A 22667-nucleotide genomic window follows, 5' to 3' on the forward strand; every position below is an offset into this window, starting at 1 on the left:
TTGTTTGGTTTTTTGAACACCAGTAACCATTAAAAACTGGTCATCAGTTGAGCTGTTTATTGATCAAAAAAATATTACATTTGAAGACATTGTATTTATTATTGTACCTATATTATAAGAGTACATTTATAGCTGCAGGCAGCCATTAGCCAACAATAACCTTGGAGCACCCGTCCAATAACCCACACTGATCGTACTGTAATTAATGTGCACAAACATTTCTTTATGGATTCAACAGAAGAAAGAAAATAATGCATAAAACAAGGTTCTACAGCCATGTTTGTGGCCGAGTGAGGATGTGCTTTAACCTTAATGTTAGCATCTGCATGCTCAGAAACTGATAATTGGCACTAAATACAAATAAAAATTAAAATTTCAATAGTTTTTAAGACATGTGGTCATAAATGTCATTCATGGTACAAATTATTGCCATAGTAAAGCCTTAACACATGGAGTCAATGGAACACATTCATTCTTATTAGTAAATTAAATTAGTAAAACGCTGTTTATGCTGGTAGTTGCTGTGCCTTGTGCATTTAGTGTTACCTCTGTGCTTGGTTTTGTGCACGTAGCTTTTTTTTTGGTCTTTCTTATGCTCTAGTGACTGGGTGGTGTTTGTGTGCCTTTTATGTGCCAGGGTGGGGGCAGCAGCCATAAACTACCCTCTCCTCCCTGTTCCCTCCTCTGACAGTGTTGCATAACAGAAATGTAAAATCTGCTGAGGATGTGTGATGCAATCCTCTGGCATGTTGCAGATTGTTATCAGGAGAAAAACCATGTGGCTTCCGCTACTAATGGATGAATGGTGCACGTCGATAAATTATGTCCCTGGGATGTTTGTCACTTCAAAGTTGACAGAATGCTGTGTGTGTTTGTGTGTTTCTTTATAATTTATGCCTTTCAGCTTGTATATGACAAGTCTGTGTTACTGTCCCACAAGTTTGTGTCACAGTTACATACGTCTGCTTACACACACACACACACACACACACACACACAATGGATTCTTTTGTGGAGTGTATGCAGGGAGGAAGAATAGCTTGGTGTGTCTCCCTGTTGTGAGCTTCTCCTCTGACACTGTAGCCTCCAGTCAGCTACTTTACGAGGTGGTGGGTGGACTGTGTCCTCATGTGTCTGTATGAATTGCATTGATTCATTCATATTGCCCTCTCCTGCTCAGGGGCCCTGAGGCATTCCTTCCCCATCCCCCAGACCTGGCTTGGAAAAATATCAAGTTTATTCATATCAAAAACCTGAAGCCGCTTCCGGTAGTACCTTATTATAGGTTATTGATTGAGGAGGCCAAAGTGCCATACGTAGATTTGCACTTACTGAACTTTAAACTGTTTCCACGAAACTGGGATTCCTATCAAATTGTGTCAGTCAGATTTTAAATTTGATCTGAAATGATGGTAGTACAGTCATCATAACTATCACCACAACACTTTTCAGTTTTGCAATGGTAATGTTATAAGAGTTACTAATTTTTGTGGTTAACTCAGTGCAGGTGTTTGCCAGCGCTCTATTTGGTCGTGTGTACTGTTTGAGTGGGTTTATGATGGCTGCAGACAGCGTGGTTCTGAGATCACTTAATTGGACACTGCTTTTGCTGATTGGACTCTTTTAAGCAAAATCCGAATCAGTGAAGTTGCTTTTGTGTCTCTCAGTAGACAAAGCTTGATGTATTGATCTTCTGATCCTGTTTCACCTTTCAGTTTTGTTTTCTAGTAAGAACTGCTGTCATGTCCAAAAGAACAAATAATGTGTGTGTCTCAGGGGGGCCTCCATGACAGTGCTCTTGAAACCCTCTAAACCTCTCCATGGCCATGGCATTGACTCCTCCTCTCATCACAATATTAGATCTCTCTGCGTGTGCACAAAGACACGTGGGTGCTGCTCACTTTCAGTAACCCAAGGAAGCGGAGACACAGTGCTTTTAAGAGTTTCTCTGTGTGATAATATCATCTTTACAGAAAATACAACAGATCTGCAACTACAAGTGCTAAGGCAAGCTCTCAATATTCAGGGTTGTTGCCCCAGGACTGTCTATGATGCTTTATGTAAGGCAACAATATTGCAATTCTGCATCAGACTATAATGTGACAATACTTTTTTTTGCTTTGTTGGTTTTTCAGACAGTTCCTGCAACACACACTCCTGGGTTTGTGTTTACCAATGGATCGAGATGAAATCATTTGAGCATTTGCTGTCCTTGCAGTGCCATGGAGTTGTAGCTGGGCGAAATCTTATCTCAATGGACAGAGGACCATGTCTACATGTGGTTGACTTTCTGTCCTTAACCTGAGAGGACGATCTGCAGTGTCACAGTGAACTTCAGGAAAAAAAAAACAGGTTTCTTTGGCTCAAATATTGCAGGTAAGATGATTGTGTGCATTTTCTGCGCATTATTGTGTGCATCCGGTGTCTTAGGCAAGCGTACTTTATGTTTCACTTCTGAGTTAAATGTGTTGGTGCCCTGTCCGTATTTTATTTTGTCTGAGAGCTTTGCAGACATAAGATCATGCCAAATAGTGACTCTGCTTTGCTAAGAGCAGTACGGTCCACAAACTTCCAAATGTATGTCTGAATGGGAACTATTCACCTTTTAAAATGCAGAGAAGCATTTACAAGGGGTGATTTTCAAGTGTGTGAGGTAAAGATAGAATACCAGAAAGAATGTTTACTTCTAGAGACAAACTGAAAAACAGAGGATGGATGTGGTGTATCATTTCCTGTTTCACCCAGTTCATGGTTGTGTGTCCAAAGAGCACCAGTTTTGTTAGTGATTTTTTGTTTTCTTTTTGCAGGACACAGTCACCATGTAAAAATTCTTAGCTAATGATGTAGAGTAGGAGGAGGAAGTGAAAGTCAAACTGGTGGATTTAATAGAAACCCCGTTCCTGTTCCTCAGGCCTAAACAGACCCACACACAGGATGCAGGCCAGCCAGACACTCCCAAACAGGTGTCTGCAAGCCTAAGTACAAAGAGGAAGAATAATCGAGTGTGAGATGGAGTGAAGAGGGACTGTGTGTGTGTGTGTGTGTGTGTGTGTGTGTGTGTGTGTGTGTGTGTAATGGTTGTGCATTGTGCCAGCATGACGTTGTGGGAGTGGGTGCACTTGCTGACACTTAGCATATGCTTTTGTTTTGTGAGACAGCACACCGATGAATGAATGTTGTCTATTTTAAACATTTGATTGTAAGTTTTACAGTTTGAATAAAGAGTTTGGTAAGTAGTATGATAAAAATGGTATATGAAGGACTAGCTTGAGGTATATAACTTATTTGTGAGTACTCTTTTGCATGTATGCTACAATCAACTACACTACATTCTGCTTATAAACTAAATAAATACTATAATAATAGAATTATTTTTGTGTACTTTGAGCACACCTTTATGTGTTTGAAATAAGAAATGTAGGACTTGTAACAAAAGTAGTTTTACATTAGGATACCAGGGCAGGAACATTTTTGCCATTATGGCCATGATCTCAATAAAACTAGTGGTTCAGTTAGTTGTTATTTAGGATTTCAATAACAGGTGAAGTTGGGAAAGGTGGACAGAGAGAGAGAGACAGTATGAGGATGCAGAGAATTAACTACAAGGGAAAGGTGCATCAGAGAGGAAGTTCCCAGAATAGCAGCAGCAAGTTGTGTGTGCTTTTTGTGGAGAGTGTCTCTGAATACTTGGAGGGCCTCAGGGGCCCAGACTGACAGAGGAGAACTTGGAGGAAAGGGTGCCTCTGGTAGAGTGTGTGTGAGTGTGAGAGAGAGAACAGTGTTATTTTAACCCTGGACTTGCCTCCGGCTGTTGCTCCATACCCCCCTGCTGCTCTGCTCTGCTTACTCATCAGTTGTCGCACACCTCCTTTCACCATTAGCTCTTGTTTTTCTTTAGGTAGTGCACTGATCCTAGATCGTCTTGTGATTAAATAGTTTAAATTCACATTCTGATTTTCCATTAAAAGATAAACATCTTATCTGACCAGTTGCAATTATTCTTCCTATTGGTAATGGAATAATCTAATTTGACAGAATTCTTAGCATCTAATCTGTCATCAGTTTATTGTGTTTCCAATATGATTTCAAATGCTGGCTGTGGTGTGTGTTTGATAGAATCTTATATGTGAACAGTTTGTTCTGTGCTGTTAGTTCATCAGACTATATAGAAATGAAATTATGAATTCATCAACTGTTTCTTTTCTGTTATTGCTTCTTTAAAGAAATACAATTGAATGATAGCTACTGTACACCTACCTAAAAACTACATTTAAAGCTACTGTCTGCAAACTGCCTCAGGCTGCCCCCATGTGGTCAGAGGGATACATTATAATAGCAAACACCTAGAGAACAGTTCTGCAATAAATCCTTTTTTGTTGAAGTTTAGAATGTTCAAGTTTTGTTCACTGTGTTTTAAAATGTATTGATTCAACTGTATGGTCATTTTGGAAGATGTAGTTTGTGGCTGCATTTGAACTTATTATAATATAATTACAAATCAACAGCACCACAAAATGCATCTTCCAACCATGACCATACAGGTGAATCAACACCTCTGTTAACTTCATGAAAGGAATAATTTATGGCAGGACTGCCGTATTAGTTTTAACCGGGGGCACCTAATAAACTGACAAATCGCGAACTATTCCTATGATCCCAATAACAATGCTCTGACAGTTGATATCACCCAGCTGCGGATGGTAACATGCATTTTAAAATTGGTTCGTGATTTTGGGACAGCAGGGTTTGCACGCGAGCTGCGAGTGTGAATGAGTTAGTATGTTCAGTGTCACTTCAATGTCACCACACATACACACAGCCAGCCCTTGGCGTGATTCAGATGGCAGTGGCACATTGAGAGCTTTAGTTTCTGATGATTTGCATACCTCATCACCTGCGACCTTGGCACCAACCCGCACACAGATTAAGTGAGACCCTCATCCCCTCCTTCTGTCCTCTAATAATGTCCCCTGCCACCCTACACAGCTCAGTGTTGCCCCGCCAAGCTTTAGATCGTTCCCTTAAATCCCAGCTGTTTAGCATGCAGGGACAGAGGAAAGCCAACACCACACACTCGCACGCCCTTCAACACTGTACAAAGACAGCATGAGAGCTGAGGATTATATAACATAGAGCTCTATTTATCTCTCGCTGTGTCACATTTGGACCAACACACATGTATTTTCTCTTTGTCCCTTCATCTCTCTCACACACACTTCTGTCCACAGTAGATTTGTTGAGCGTGCCTGTTCCTCTTAGATTCATCGAAGTGGAAATCTTTCTGCGAAAAGGGGTGATAAGGGGGGATTTGCTAAGGATAATGTTTCTCCTGACAACTCAGGCTGACACATTTCATGTTTGACAGTAAATGGAAGTCATTAAGAGGTTTGAATTGTGCCCAACTCTAATTCCAGGATCCTGGCATCATTTAACAACACAGTTTTTAAGTTTACAGTTTTGGGCTTATGGCTTCAAAGCTGTACATGGATTTCTTTACTGCAGTGATACTTTACAGTACTATTAATCCACATGCAGTAGGAGAATATGTCTGCTCACCATCTTTTTCCAGGGCAGTCAGTTACATTTCCTTATTATTGAAGAATAGATTAATAGATTATTTATATTAAATGTGTAGCTGTTTATGTGCGATTTTTGGATCGGGTATGTTACCATATTATGTTGACACTGGACAGCATAATGTAGCCTTGAGGAAAAAATACAAATCCAATGCTGCTTCTCAGTAACATAGAAAATGATCTCCATCTTGTTTTAGTTGTCCATCTTACTGGAAACCAAGCTGTTGTCTAGCATTTTGGGGATCAGAAAATGAGGCAGGAAGAGATGGAGACAATGGTTACCAGCTGGAAATTAACTAGGAATGTTGCTGTTCATGATCAGTATTTTAGCCCCCGAGCCAGTGGTAGGCAAATAGTGGCATTTAGGACAAATGTGGTCCTTAACTGAAAATATGTGTCCCCAGCCAAAGCAAAATGTTCGTTTTTTTTTTTTTTTTTTTTTTTACTTTTTTTTTTGGGGGATGATCAAAAACGAATTTGTGCCTGCAGTCTGCATCTTCGCTGGGGAAAACTGGCGCTAATTGCTGACTTCTGCCTAAACCATGGGGGCCCTTTTTAAATACTTATACCAGCAGAGAGATGATCAGAAATGAGGAGAGAGCAGCGAGGAATGGCATGCAAAAAATGGTTCATATCAGATTCGTTGTGGTTCATGCTTGGTGTGTTGACCTCTGGGCCAAGAGAAGTGTGGCCCAAATAAATGTGAAAGGCACAATTGCTAAAATTTTCAATCACAAACTAAACCTTTAAAAGAGCTGGCTGGTGCTTTTCTTATTCATGTTACAAATGCCATAAACCCACTAGCAAAACTTCAACAGTGACGAAAAGTTTTTTTGTGTGTGTTTAACCACTTTCTGATTCATTGTATTGTCTAGAAACAAGAAAACAGCAATGTCAAGTCAGTACTTGAAAACCATATTGAGGTTTTCCAGCATGTGGAAAGGATTTGGGAAAGAAAAGATATAGACTTCAATGAAAGCACGTAAATCAAAAGTCAGCTGTTCTTCTCACTGTTGATTGTTTAAGTTGAAGGCAGAGAAATGCTGAAAATACGACCGAAGCATTTCTTCACAGCCCACACCCTAACCACAGGTACATCAGCTTCCTCACAGGCCACTGACTCATTTACAAAATCAACATTTTCTCAGGAACACTGGCCTCAGTGAAACAGTAGAGCTGTGGGTCAGTCTTAATGACTCTTCTTGTATTGTAGAGTAGTGACTCATCTAGTGGCATGTGTGCCGTTTTTTTTTTTACCATTACTGAAGTGAAGTCATCTCTTAAAGTCAACAAATTTGATCTATGACCATAAATAGGGAGTTTAGAAATATTTCTCTTACATAGCTAAAATGTACTTGGTGTTGCGGATCCAAATTAATTGTGAAGTGGATTTAGGTTGAGTCCCAGCAAAAGCAGGTCTGTACCATATTTATTATATTTATTTATTCCACTATATTTCAATAAACTTTTCATATAACTTCAAAACATCAGTTTGGTTTAACCTCTCAGTTATATTTAGAATTAGTAGTTTTCCTTTTATCAATAAATTTTTCCAAATAATTTTAAAGAATGCATATAATTAGTGGATGTACAGATTGGGTTGACAAGACTTGATATAGTGCTGACATGTAACGAGCTCTCAGAGTTCAGGTGAAAGGGTTTTCTATAAAGAGACAATAACTCTGATGATGATGGTTTTTGTGTTGGGCTGGATTTGATGACTACCAGGTAAAGTGTAGTACAGTGTAGTGTGAAAGAGCCATTTACCAAATCAAATGAAAAATGCGTTATGCAGCATGGGGAGTGTAAAACCCAGTGTTGTCAGTAACAAAATCTCAGCATTATCAGTTTTTTATTAATGTGATTGATTGATTTTTATTTTTTTTTTAAGTAAAATTTTCTTTTATTTCTGTAGTGTAAATCATTGTGAATTTAAAATGTAGAAATGTAAATCTGATTATCGGTTACCTGTTAGCTATATCATTTATTTTGACTTATTCCCTGTACTTGTTATAAGATCCAAAACTCTCCAAGTGCAATTCTGAACTGTGTGTGTGTGTGTGTGTGTGTGTGTGTGTGTAATACACTGTATATAAACAGTGTTTCTTATTCATTAACTTTTTGTCTTTTTTAGTTTAGAAATTATCCATTGACTATTTACTTTAAGCAAATTGGTCTGTAATATGAAAAAATATACTGTCCATCAAAAGTGACAGGTTATATTTAGACATCAATCTCAAGACATCATTATGGACATATTGAAAATGATTAATCTGTTATTGAAAAAATGTAGAAAGTAAATTAACTACAGATCGTCTGATGGATGTTTTTAACCCTTACCCATTGGTCAAGATATACATTAATATATTGCTATTTGAAGTTCCAAAGGAATGGTCATAGTTTCTGCAGCGCATGCATGCACACACACGCACACACACAGGAAGAACACCAACACCACCTCTGTCCGCTTACGACCCTGATTATATTTCCACCCTGTGAGCTCCACATCCGAGTAGACATAAGGGATTTCATCCAGCTTCTGTTGAATAGCTTACTGCTGTCCCCAGAGCCGGTGGTCTACCCACCAACAGTCGTAAAGACACAGGAGGGAGCCAGGAGTCGCAGTCTTTTTAGTCTTTAAGGACTACAAAGGGTCTGTTAAAGGGAGTGCTTTAACAGCCTGTGTCGATGTTTGGGCTGGGAACACTGTGCTGCTACACCCACAGCCTGTCTGCTCTGCTTCTGCTTGGGCTTCATCACAGGAACAGAGAAGGCGTTTACGGTACATGTTTTAACAGGCTCAGCTTTACCTTACCTCTGATGCAAGATGGCTGACCAACATTCAGAGGTGAAAGGTTGCAGCCCCAGCATTTGGTTGTAAAAGGGGTTTTTCAGGTTTTTGGAGGAGAGTTTATCAAATATGGCTTGTTAGGAAGACAGACAGGGTTCGAAGTAATCAAAATTGTTTTAATGATAAAAATAAACACAATTATGGTCATTATTATATTATATTACATTGGTTGTGAAAAAGGACACAAAGCACCAAATAAGACATGAAACTAAAAGATGTATTGTGTATGAAAAAAGTAAAACTAAATAATATGAATTGGTTGAAAAAGCTGTTGCTAAATGGTTTATTAGTTTATCAGCAGGAGGAGTCTTTAGAACCATGAGGTGACCCAAACAGATCTTAATGCAAGGATGTTTGTAAGATGTACAAAAGAAGGAATCTCCCTGAGTCAGGAACATGTTGACATACGTTACTCCATATTGTTCTCATATTTAGAGAAAACATTTTTTTACTGAAAAATTGCTCCATGATTTTAGAAAAGGCGATCGGGCTTAAATTCACAATGCAGTAGAAATATGTACCAAAAAAACATGATCGCATCGGTCCCAATGTAGGATGTTACTGTCATCACAGAGAGGCTTTGAGCAGCCGTGGCCCCACATGACACTGGAGCACAGCTCTGCTCCATTTGTCATGGCCTCAATCGGAAAACATGTCTCTCCCTAGCACTCATCTTTCTGCTGTGTTGCTCTTTGTAACCTTTGTCCTCGTCTTGTAAATCTTGTGTCTGTAAGTGTAGTGTTAAATAGTGTACTGTATACTGGTGGTGTTGTTGGTTTGTGTGGCTATGCTCAATGTCCAAACCAGTTCTTAAACACCTTCACAAAGGTAGTTTGTCTTACAGGAGACTGCTGGTTGCTTTGTATGATTGTGAAAACCTACAAAGTAGATACTGTATAAACGGTGGAAATTGCAGAAATGCAGGTGTCTGCCTTGTTTGCATACAAGCACAGTCTTTGTGTTTTTGTGTAAATGTGTCATGTCATATTGCGTTACATTCTCGTGTGACAGATGGCCTCCACTGAATCAGATTCAGCAACAGAGCAAAGGAGAGGCATAGGAATGAGCACAAAAAATGAATATTGCTTAGTGGGCTGTGAATAACCGGCCTGGACGGGACTGGAATGAACTCTGAGCTAGAGAGAGAGAGAGAGGAAAGAAATGGTGGGGATCAGGAGGAAAGGCACAAACAAGAGGAGATGTAGAGAAGAAAATGCATCAGTGAGTCAGTGAGCACTGTGCCCTGCTGTCATTCACTCTGTGGCATCACTGTGACTGCAACTTCGTACAGACCTTGAAGTCATGTCTTTGTCTGTCTATCTGTCTCTTACACACGCATGCACACACGCACACATTGTTCTTTTATTCTATTTTCCCTGCATCCAGATGTCTACTTAGCGAGGATCCAGATGGCCTGAATAATGGAGAGGTGCTTTTGACATGCACCTGCAAAGCAGCATGGTCGTGTTTTTCTCCTTCTCAGAGGGGAGATTAACTCTCCTCATTAGGGCTCCCCCGCCTCTCGCCCTTCTCTCACCTCCCCCTCCCTCTCCTGTCAGCCTGCCGAGCTGGCATTGGCTGCTGTTGTTAGGACCACCGCTGACTGGACGGCTGTGACTAAAAACCACAGGAGAGTGGGGAGTGGGTGGGATGGGTTGATGTTGCCACGGTAATAGAGGAGGCGACCACTCACCAAATCATTGAGCCGGGCTAAAATGGAAAAAAAAAAAAAAATCTGGTGACGGGGTGTGTAAAGTGGGTTAGAGGGTGACGGACTGAAAGTAGGAGAGGAGGGGAAAAACAAACAGTGTAGGATTAGGCATTGACAAAATGAAAAGCATTTCCTGAATGATATCTGCCCTTCGCTGTTGTGATATTTCACTCCTGGCGGTGAGTGAGAAGAGGTGAGCTGACTGGAGCAATGCCTGGGGCACCAAAATAGAAAAGGAGAGCCAGGCATCGCTGGATATGCAATGCATGCGTAAGCACTAAGGCTGAACAAGAGCGATCTGAGAGAAAGAGGGGGGGAGAGCGAGAGCGGAGATGGAGCGAGATTGAGGGGAGAGTTCATTACCGTGGTGTGAGATGAGCCAACAGAAATGGAGCCTGCCGGTTTGTCACCTCCATTGCCACACCTTGGCTGCATCATCCCTGCGCTCCATCGTAACTGCAGCAGTTCAACAGACGACCAACAGAAGGGATTTCCTTGTCTTTATGAACAATAATCATTAATGGAATAATTATTTTACCTGCTTGGATGCTTCAAGCCACTGACACAAATGTATCCCTTTTTAAAAAAAACAAAAAAATGCAGATTTTTTCCCTGAAGAATAAGCCTGTTACCTCTGTGGGAAAATGTGACTGACTGCCTAGCCGTTTTTTAACAAATGCTGACTCAACATAAATAATGCAGACGGTGGAGGTTGTATACAGTGACACCATAGTTAAATGAATAGAAATACATTATTGTGCTAAGATACTGGAAATAATGCAATACTGTAATGTCACTGACATGCAGGATGCTGTACTCGTCTTCCTAACGACAGCACAGACCTCGAAGCGCACTGACTGACCAACTGAGTGTGTGGGTTACACACTGACTGGGGCTGTGGCCATTTAAGGATTTTTGAGGACAAGAAATCCTGAGCAGGAACTGGCCGAGTGCGGGAGCCTCACGATGGGGGAGACAGCAGAATACCAGAGGTTGCAGGAGACGTCAGAGCCCGACTATCAATGTGTGCCGTATGATGACGAAGAGGTAGACCTAACAGTTTCCTTGATTATACAGTAGTAGTCATCCTGTCACACCACTGCAGACAAATGTGGAGCCTTTAAACAGATAAACAGTGAGCGCAAAAATAAGTATTCAGGTATTTTGGACCGTGTCAAAGAGGGCTGAGGTAATATTTGGTTTCCGAGGTAGGCTGTTGTCTATTGTGACACCAATGTGAGCTACAGTATAGGGATGCACTTTTCTAGTGTTTTTCCATGCATGTTTCCATCATTAACCCAAAAATGAAAAGTACATTTTGGTTTATGTTTACAGGCAGGTGATTTTTCTGGTGCCATCACCTTTTCTTAGTGACATTTCAGTACATTTTTAAGGTCAGTTTGCATAGTATTAGTGATGAACTAGGTTAGAATATGACCGAGTGGAAACCAGGTCAGTACGCTATTATACTCAGTATGTTATTCTCTGAATAATCAGTTGAAATAAGTCCTGCCGTTTTCACAGAAAACACGTCGGCATGTCACAGTGGCCATTGTGAATGTTTAACGTAACACTGGTGCTTTTCTCACAAAGACAAAGTGCCAACTAAAAATTTCAGGATGCAGTGAAAAAGCATAGATGGCCCCTCATTAATGTGTCACACAGAACCAGCCCCACGCACAACTCTCCTCGCCAACACACACTAGGCCAGCCCCTGTGTGTGCTGAGTTGTGAATACAAACCCATGAGGACTGATAAAGTGCTGCTGAATGAGCTCCGCGACACCGTAGTCCTCAAACCTCCACATCCTTCTGCAAAACCTGTGACGTTCTGACAGCTGTGGGCTTCTTTTAGTGTGTACCGCTTAGTAATCCCATCTTTATCCTTTTCTCTCATCTCTTTAAAGTCTTCATTTGATAGCCCACTGCCAGAATGCAGACAGAGAGAAGAGTTACATTTTCCACATTCCAGCTGGATTGGAACTGTGCACATTTTGCCCCATTAAAACAGCAGATTGTGCAGGGTCCCCCTTCTTGTTTGCATGGCCGCCATTGTCAAAGTGTGTGTAACAATGGAAAAGCTAAACCAATAAGATTTCCTCCAATATTAGCATTTTGAAAATAAATTATGTATGTATATATCAGCTGCTAAGTAACAAGAGATTTCATTATAAAGGTACATGCTGTAGATTCTAAGTCATTTTAAAACTGTGTCCCTACCGCAACGTTTGTCCAAGTTATTTCGGCTGTGAAATGTCTCACTCACTATGTGACTGGGTCACAATTTAAATGTAAAACAAATGAAAGGGATTTGTATCAAGATTGTGTTTTTATATTACTGTAGACATAATCAGCCAGTACATCAATATAATGACTGTGTGGATGACTGGCTGGTCGTGTGTGAATTGTGTGAGCTGCAAAATGATAAGAATGATAACGTTGGTGAAGATTAGATTTTTTTTTTTTCTGGGTTTCATGCCATATTTTTGATACTGAACAAATTTTTTTGTTGGAAAATATTTTTACGGTTTGTTTTGTACCAAAATCAAAATTCCAAAAGGCCTCCTGGCACTGCTCCAGCATGTGCTGCGATAGACTCTCTATGACCCTGCCAATAATGAATGGGTACAGAAAATACAGTGGTTGGAGGGGAAAGTGTTGCTGTGTGCAACAGTTGCAGTTTATGAATGTTGAATTGTGCGCGTTAAAAGTCTGAATGCCACCACAGCAGGGTTTAGATAGTGGACTCAGCTGTCCTCGTTGCTGGCGGCTGAATCGGATCAGTCTCTTTCGACATCTGCACCTTTGTGCTCAATACAGAGGTTTTCTGGACTAAACGCACACAACCCTAACACACATTATGCAGCCTCCTTTTTTCCTTCACAAACTCTGAGAGAAAGATTAACTGTCTTGTTCTGGTAACAAAGTGCCTTGACATTCATATGCAAATTATTATTGGAGATCAACATTATGCCCATCTTTAAAACACATGTAGTTCTCACTCTTGCTGCCTTGATGTAGTTCAGCATATGTACTGTTTTTGTTTCTTTTTCAGTAGTAGACATACGAATAAATGTTCTCTATTAATCTTATAGCCACAAGTGTTGTGCTAGTGTTTTCGATTATACTCTGTTGACTGTCTGCATGTCACTGACAACATATGACTGACATTTTTCACTAACGCCCTCCTTTCCCCTCTTTAACCAGCTTTAGGGGATCAGAGAGGGGATGGCTTAGGATGGGTATGTTTCCAGGCATTATGCATATTAGGCCAAAGTACCAAAACAACCTTTGTCGACAAAAGGCGACACACATCTCCTGGGTTGGCCTGGAAGCAGCTTGTTTCTATCCAGAGCTCCTTTTATTCCCGCAGTCAGTTCTTCTTCACGTTGACGCCCACCACCACACAGCGCCTCTCCTCTCCTGACTCTGTGAATGATGAGGTGTTGGGCGAAGGGATTTAAGGATAACTTAAAAGCCAGACTTTGGCAGAGGGTTACTATCTGTGAGATCAGGAATGACGCATCTCTGTCTGTGCATGCAGGCCTCCTTCAGAGAGAGAGACAGAGTGAGTGTGTGTGTGTTTTGCTTGCAGAGTTGTAGGAGGGCTTAATCATGTTTGCTCTATTACTCCTTCACTCTGCTCTGCCAGTTTTTGGCATCCGTCACCAAACCACAGATTGCTGTTTTGCCACCAAAAGATTGACTTATTTTAGAAATGCATTGGCAGCATGTCCACCTGTATCCACTAAGCTATCTTAATTCCAAACACTGTACGTCAGTGTGAATGTGCCGATGTGAGCTCGTGCGTGCGTGCGTGTGTGTGTGTGTGTACAGTGAGCATCGAATTACAGAATGAGGCTTAATGTGTGTGTGCATGTGTGTTGCAGAACTAATGCGGACCGCACACAGTGCTTTGTTCTTCATAATCTTATTGAACAGCGAGTCACTAATTCGAAGACAATTAATGCTGATACGGTCTACACAGCCAGACATTTACTTGGGTGTTTACAGTATTAGCATCTTTTTATATTTCAGTTGTACAGCCAGTGACTCATACTGTTTGTGTGAGTTGAACAGGCCTGTACTAGCTGCCGCATTGAAAGTGAGGGACCAGGCATGTCAAGCACTGCACTGTAATAGTTTTATGTACACAAATTTCAACATCTATGAAAAACAAACCACTTTAAATACATTTTGAGCTGAGCTGCAAATCACACATTGATAGTCATGAACAGTGAGAACATGTACATTTTAAGTATTGCTTTGACCATACTCAGAATAAGGCATTTACAACCCTAATTCCAAAAAAAAAGCGTGGAAGATGTAAATAAAAACAGAATGCAATGATGTGCAAATCTTATCAAACCATATTTTATTCACAAAAGAACATAAACAACTGGGAAATCTTACCATTTCTGAAATATTTAGCTCTTGTGAATTTGATGGCACCAACACATTTCAAAAAAGGTGGAAAGTGGCAACAAAAGGCTGGAAAAGTAATTGCCACAAATGAAAAACAAACGGAGGAGCATTTGACAACTAATTAGGTTAAATGGCAACAGGTTAGTAACATGACTTTGTATAAAAGGAGCATTTCAGAGAGGCAGAGCCTATCAAGTGTGAAGATTGGCAGAGATATCTCTGCCAATCTATTTAACTGTGCCAAAAAAGTGTGGAACAATTTTAGAAATATGTTCATTAAAGTAAAATTGTGAAGACTTTGAAGATCCCTCCATCTACACCATATGGTATCATCCCAAAAAATTCGGTGAATCAGGAGGAATCTCTGGGTGGAAGGTACAATGCTGAAGATCAAAACTAGAGGAGTGTGATCTTTGGACCCTCAGGTGGCACCGTATCAAAAACAGGCATGATTCTCCACTGGACTGAATGGGCCCGGGAACACTTCCAGGAATCAATGAACACAGTTATTGTACAATCAATGAACAAATTTATTGTACAATCCACCAATGTAAGTTGAAGTTGTATCAGGCAAAGAAAAAAACATATGTGAAAATGATCCAGAAATGCCACCGTGTTCTCTGTTCCAAGCTCATTTAAAATGGTCTGAGGCAAAATGGAAAACTCCTCTGTGGTCAGATGGCACCATCAATGCTGAAACTTAAATAGAGGTTTTAGAGCAACACATGCTCCCAACCAGACATCTTTCAGTAAAGGCGTTGCACATTTCAGCAAGACAACGCTAAACCACATACTGCATCCATCACAACAGCATGGCTTCACAGGAGACGAGTCCGGATGCTGAACTGGCATCCCTGCAATCCAGACCTTTCACCAATAGAAAACATTTGGTGCATCATAATACAAAAAAATCCAGCAACAAAGGCCCATGACTGTCAGACAAGAATGGAATATTTCTCTCCTAAACTTCATCAGCTGGTCTCCTCACTTCCCAAACATTTACAGACAGTTGTTAAAAGAAGAGTGGATAATACACAATGGTAAACATCACCCTGTTCCAACTTTTTAAAAATATGTTGCTGCCATCACATTCAACATGAGCTAATAGTTTCCATGAAATTGTAAAATGTCTCATTTTTAACATCTGATATGCTGTTTATCTTATTTGCAAATCATTGCATTTTGTTTTTATTTACATTTTACACATCTTTCCAATTTTGTGGAATTGGGGTTGTCTAAATAACAGTATACGTGTTTGTGGTCGTCTACATGCAGGTGTGTCTTTGTTTTAATTTATACAATTAAAATGTTAAAATATAATAAGACAAAATACCTGCTGGTAGGCTATTCCACAAATGAGGTTTATAAATGGAAAAGGCTGAATCTCCAACATTCTTATAAGTGCAAAGGTACCTGTGAATTACAGGACCTGAGATTATTCACAAGCGTGTAAACATATAAGTCTTTATTTTAAAAAGGCCCTGAGCCATTTAAGGCTACGTAACCTTTCTCTGTAAAGTTTATTCTAAATGCTACAGGAAGGCAGGCTAAAACTGGCATGAAATGATCGATCTGTCTTATTTCATGTGTGTTTTAATGTGCAACACAAAACTAGAATACTCCTGATCATTAGCAGGATACATGTAAATACGGTCTTCTCTGTGTGCACAGTAATGAAAGGGAAAACAGCCAGGCATTATATTAAGTGTTAATGGGATAACATTACCATCAATTGTACAGAGACTATTATTTGATTTCGAGATGTTATGACTTTGGTTTTGAGCTACTCTGCTGAAGTGTATATGTGGATCGTGCTTTTGCTCTTCCATGTCAGGACACAGGTAACAGACAGTAAAACTAAGGCAGCCAAGAAGATGCCAACATAAATAAAGTATAATACATGCAAATATGTGCCACTGTTTAACTGGGAAAGGGCAACTATGAACATCCCAACTTACAGAATTATGGTAAAGGATTTGAGTAAGTACACTGTTACGTGCACACCTAAGTGCATGTATGTCTGGACGTACAGAGGTAGTTTAATTGCAGACTGGAAAGATTGTGTTATCACTAATAGCTTACCCACTGCATAGTGCCTAAATAAAAATATTAACAGAATCCACATAAATCAGAGCTAAAGAAGAGTTCATGTTGCCCTGTTGAACTGACTTATCTAATCCATTTTATCTTTTTTAAATATGAAGTTCAATATCATTACAACATAACTAATACATGATCCCTCATCATATTTAAGGTAAGATTTAGTGCCACTTAGTGGTAACTCACGATATCTGCAGCTTGATTTACTGAACATTAATCTTCTTGGCCTAATCTCCTTGGTCAGGAGGCAGCTGATGGCACATTCTTTCCACTGTTTTAAAACTGCCAAGCATCAGTTTAACTCTCAACTCTCATACTCTATATACAGTGTACACCAACGCACTGCCACATATTCTACCTTTTTCCTCCCCATGATCTGTTTGTCTGAAATGATTATTAAAATGTTCCCTTGCCCAGCTTCATTAGGTTCTGCTGCAGAAGCAGGGGCAGATCTAGAGATTAGGTTTTTTTTTTTTATTAGGTTGGCCAACCTGGGGCACATGCTCAAAATAGGGTGGCACATTTGGGAAATCATTATAAAGGTTTTAAAGATTTAAAAATCTTTATGGAAATAAGAAATTGTCTACTAATTGGCTCCTAGTATGTTTATAAAGTGTTTGTTCATTGTCCGTAACATCATATATGTAAGAAATGTACTTTTTTTTTTTTTTATCTCCAAAAATAGTCCTATACCAAAAATAATACAGTTACAGAGAGGTTAAAAATCCTGCCTGGTTGACACTAATTGTGACACAGCATCTTAAATGTACATAATAATACAATTTTAATCTATTTAAACTGATAGTGATTAAATTCAGCTTCAGATGTGCTCAGTTTTTCTTGTGCTGAATCTCCAATAGCAGGTACCGATCACCTTGTCCCTATGGCAGGGGGTGGCACAAGGAGTGGCCAATCAGATTTTGGGGGTAGCCAGTAATGCCCCTGGCCACCATTTTGGCCTTGCCCCTGTACTTACGATGTCAGTGAGTCACTGAGTCGGCATACACACACATACACACATGCACCCTGTGCAATTTAGTGTCTGTTCTTCCTCTGTCTGATGCCCTTATCCTCACTTACTTTTCATTTTTAATTTTGAAATTTAGCTCCTTGTTAGTTTGTAAAGAACTTGTGGTACTTTGTCATCTGTTTCGCAGTCACATAGATTACATAACTGTTCCTGCACTTGGGCAAACAACGTATTTTATATGTCATAGCAATAAAGCTGAATTTACTTGGCCCGTTCCTTCTCATGGCACATTAACCAACTTACTGTTGAAAAGACTTCTCTGCAGAGATGGTGTGGACTTTGGTGGGATGGTGGGAATTTTCATGCAAATTCACTTTAGGGAGTTGTGTTTCCAGACTGTGTTTGCACATACACTGGGGAGAAGAAAGGAGGAAGGGTAAGACTGCCAGTAAGACAAAGTAAGACTGCCAGTCTTGGTATGAATGGAGGCATATAGACACAAAATAATACTCCAACAAATCCAGAAACAGTCATGACACCACATGCTCTCTAGAAATGCCTATTCTCCTGCCCTTAATCAAAGTCAGAGTCTTTGTTACTCTCATTTTGTCGTTGTTGTTATCGTTTCCTCTGCCGCCATGACTTCACTGTCTCCTTACCTCCCTTCCTTCCTCTAGCAAACAGAAAAAATTCTAATTAAAAGCAGACAGGGGGATTGAAAAACTCAGCAAAAAGATAAGTGAAATGCAAGAGCAACAAGCAGTGCAAAAACCTGTGAAATAAAAAAACAAAAAGCCGAATAGTTTCTGGTAAGAAACAAAAAGAAAGTGGCTTTGCTGCTTGAAGGGGTTGGGAAAGCGGCTCTTAATGATTTGTTTTTAGTCAGCAGAGAGGGAGAGAGATAACATTTTTGGGGGATTAGAGGCAGGAAATAAAAGGCAGCACCAAATAAAGAAGAAAATGCAATGGATTGGCCAGACCCTTGGGAGGAACGGAGGGAGGGGAGAGGGCTGGGATTAATAAAGCAGTAAAGAATTGGGAGAAGAAGGGCGAGGGCAGAAGTTTTATGCTACAGTGGTAAAAGACAGACATATCTGAGATGGACAGGGAGTGGAGGCGGCGACTGCAGTTAGGTGGTCTGGGCAGGTCTTGTTAGAACAATTGGTTTTCATCTCTGTGACTTAGTCACACACTGACAGACATATGTTGATGTGGAGTTGTTAAAACAGTAGATGCTGTACATGCTGTTCTTGTGTCATAGAGATTTGCATGCAAAGCCACTGCTTCCTTTACAACATGCAGCGTATTTATTATGCAAACTACATATGATTTAAGATCTACAGCTGTGTTTCTTTCTACACCTGACAACTAATGTCACTAATGGGTATTATGATTAACAATTTAATATTTATAAATATTATTTAGTATAATAAATATTTAAATATAATATTTAATAAAAATAATGGATGCTAAATCTTTTTGAGGACTTTAACTAATTTGCTCAAGTTCAAAAGGGAAAAGTGAAATTTCTCAACGGTGGAATTTTAACATATCCAGGCGGCAGAATGAGGAGCGTGGTTTTGTGTGGGGGTGTGTGTGTTTGGGGGGTTGCATCACAGGAAACTAGCTCTCCATCCTGCAGTTGAATGTGACCTTTTGGCCGTGGATCAAATGCTCCTCTGGGCCGAATAATATGAAGCCTCTGTCCTCTGCGCCAAGCACTGCTCTGCACTGCACGGACCGTCTGACTGAGGGAGGGAGGAGGACAAAAAGATGGGGTGAGGAGTACAGCAGAAAAAAGGGCTGCAAGAGGAGGTTGGCAGGGGAAAATGGGGTACATGCAGGGGAAGAGACCTCAAGAGCACGGCTATAGTCAGAGGAAAGAGAATATAAATACTCAACATGCAGCAAAGGCCTGTAAGCTGGCTGTAAACAGACTCACATGGTTGGTGTCTGAAACCACCCAGACCACATCTTGTTGCACCCTAAAATGTGAAACCAGAGACACTCACTCATTCTGGCTTGCGCGTCTCTGCTGCCTGCCCGACTGGCAAGCAACTGAATCGGGGAGAAGTCGCTCCTATTTTTAGCCCCACGCTCGATGGAAAGATGGAAAAGCAAACAGACAGTAGCTGCACGCGCAAAGACAGAGAGAGGCAGTCTATGTGAGAGAGAGAGAGAGAGAGGAGTGAGAGGAAGGAGGTGGAGTGAAGTTATTTGTGAAGTTCTGCAAGTTTGGATGCTTATTACTGTCTGAGGAGGACACATGGCTGGACTAGGCAGAGGGCAGAGCTGGGAGGCTTTTTCTGCTACAAGCAGTCGCTTCTAATCAGTCTACAGTCTCTCCTCACATATTATTAAACTGCTTTCAGTTCTCTCCTGCACACTTGCCTCTTTGCCTTCCTTAGGGAGCTGAAGCTAAAGAAGGGGCGTACAGAAGGATTGCCCCGCCATGGAATGTTGTATTGTTCTGCATAGGATTGTTGGACGTTTTTCTTGCCCCTCTCGGATTTGGAGCTGCAGGTCTGGATCCAAAAAGCGTGCAGTTTTATCAAACTTCCCTCAGACGTTTGGGCTGTCCAACTGGGAGGACTGTGGCTCTGGTAATGGTTTAAAAGACGAGTAGCCACCTCTGGCCATTTAAGTGTTTGTGCACATTTTTTGCACCTACAGTCATCCAGACCAGGGATTTGAAGATGCGACGCTTTGACAAGCTGAAAAAGTCATTCCCCTTCCTGGCACACTTCCATGTATATCGAGTAAGTCTAGTGTCTGTCTGGTGTGTCCTCCATTCAGATTTTATGGTTTGGTAATATGACAAGACTTGTTGAAACTGTAGTCACGATCATGTGGTTTCTTAAATATTGGAATACATAGTTTATACAGTATAACTGAATATGCTATGCTGGAGGTGTGTGTGTGTGTGTGTGTGTGTGTGTGTGTGTGTGTGTGTGTGTGTGTACTCTGCAGCTGGTCTGACAGCGTCCTATGGGAGGGTTGTTGTTGTTGCAGCAGGATGTTAGAGCAGAACAGATCTGTACAGGACATGGCTTTGGCCAGGAGATGTGTGTATCCGCATTTCTTCACCACCATGAGGAATGAGTTCAGGCCAGAGGCATTTCCCAGCAGGGGAATTGGGTTGTTTGTCTGCATCTAAATTCCTACATCCCTTCTTTCCCCTCTCTGTTTTGTACTTGTTTTTTTTCTGATTATTTTTTCATTTTAAATCCTAAAACAATACATAAAAGAATTTTTATTTTGTACCATTTTGTGTTGCTTTAAACATTGTCTGCACATACAAACTCACGCAAATGAGACTATTTAGTTCCCTTATATTAGACTTCTGCTGTTATGTCTGACTTTAACTGATACGTAACCATTTCAGCTGCTAACACATCCAAAGTCTACATCTATTTCTTCATCCTACAAGATACAAAAGATGTGTTATGTACAGCTCACATTTGTCTTCATCTAATTTCATAGATATTTGGCACTACTCGTCTTAAACAACTCTATCAGGTGATGTATAACACCTTGTTTTCATGCAGCACCTGTCTAAAAGGCTGTAAAGGACGCACCTTGATTTCGAGCCATCATGCCACAGATGTGACACGGTCATGGAAAAAGATATGAGAGGAAGCTGACTTGCGTCTTTGGCACAGTTTAGTAAAATAACACATGCACGTTGACTGCCAGGGATGATCAGGTTTTAAACTGCCATTTTTAGGATAAGGACAAAAGTAATTAACAGTGCATGTCCCCGTAGGAACAAACTAGTCTTTAAACAAGTTTTCTTTTTTCCATGAATGCAAAAAAAAAAAAGGGTTGGTTTGTGTAAATGTTGTCAGAGAAAAAAGTTTTCTTTAAACTCCTTTAAACAGTATTTGCATGTTGTCAGAGGTGAGAGAGCCTTTGGAACAGCTTAGCATATACAGGACTTTCTAATGCCACCATTGTATCACCTTTCTCAGACTTAGGGTCAGGCATGATGCAGCAAAATGCAAAATATGGAGATGGATTCAAATGACAGTGGCTGTTGATAATCCTAAAGCACTCCTGGCACTATAGGCACTCAGTTTATACTGTATCTCTCTCCACTGAGCAATTAATCCTTGCTTTTAGAGGCTCTTTTTCTGAACTAACCTGAGTTGTTTACTTTCTAGTAGCACCTATTATTTCTGGTTCCATCAAACGAGGATTTTTCCATCCAAGCGAATCAAAACTTTTTATAGCAAAGTGGATAATGCCACGGACTGATTAGAAGAGCCAAAGTTGTATGTGTGGATGTTGCTAAAGACATATCAGCTGACCCGCTTTTATGTGCTTTGTATTTACCTTATATCAGGATATGGACATCTGGCAGAGCCATTAGGGGTTGAGCGCTCCAAGCAGGTTGGCTACAGTCAGAGCTTGCATGACGACTCACTCTGACAAGCCAAAGTTGATACGTATTTTCAGTGTTTATAGGTTGCATCGCTTGCGGTTTTATGATCTTAAAGGCCCAATGTTGCGTGTGTGTGTGAGAGAGAGAGAGAGAAAGCGAGATATGTCAGATCACCTCAGGACACAGTCATAAAGCAATAGGAAGTGACCTTTTAACCAAGCCTATTAAGAAGTTTAAATGACAGAGAGGAAGCAGTGACCCCTCTGACACTTTCCGTTGGACCTTGTAACCTTGTCTCAGCCAGCACAGGAAATTCGTCACTCACACAGTGTAATACTACTCAGTAGAGTGACCCCTGCACCCCAGAGCATTCACCCTTAAGGTCTCACTGTCAGTCTCTTTAGATTAGGAATGTTTGTCTTTTTTTTTTTTTTGTATGCTTCGGTGGATTTATGATTGTAGATCCCCACTGTGACTGTGAGAAAGTGTAAAACAAAGAAGATGAGCGCCTGTAAAAGGTTGTCTTCATTGGTCTTTCATGCTTTTACTAAATTAAATTGCATCATTTTGACTAACAAAAGAAGCTCACTGGCATTAAAGCTGCTTTTTTTGTTACTTTCAGCGGGATAGATTTAATAGGTTATTTTGTAT

The 22667-nt window shown here is 40.4% G+C and overlaps 1 protein-coding gene across 15 annotated transcripts in view; it reads left to right on the top strand.

Moving 5' to 3' along the window:
• tnk2b (tyrosine kinase, non-receptor, 2b) overlaps positions 1-22667 on the top strand; it is a 44807-nt gene that overhangs the window by 3792 nt on the left and 18348 nt on the right. For 5 of the 15 annotated variants that reach the window (XM_067475800.1, XM_067475795.1, XM_067475802.1 and 2 more), the window contains exons 2-3: positions 2136-2376; positions 10946-11185. In XM_067475800.1, the coding sequence (XP_067331901.1) occupies positions 11105-11185 (81 nt within the window). In that variant the 5' untranslated portion in view covers positions 2136-2376; positions 10946-11104. Of the gene's footprint in view, positions 1-1871; positions 2008-2135; positions 2377-10091; positions 11186-19664; positions 20392-22667 lie in introns of those variants that run through there. The other 10 variants (XM_067475803.1, XM_067475808.1, XM_067475805.1 and 7 more) reach the window with 8 other exon arrangements.

Source organism: Channa argus, chromosome 14, assembly GCF_033026475.1.
Source record: "Channa argus isolate prfri chromosome 14, Channa argus male v1.0, whole genome shotgun sequence".
Lineage (NCBI taxonomy): Eukaryota > Metazoa > Chordata > Actinopteri > Anabantiformes > Channidae > Channa > Channa argus.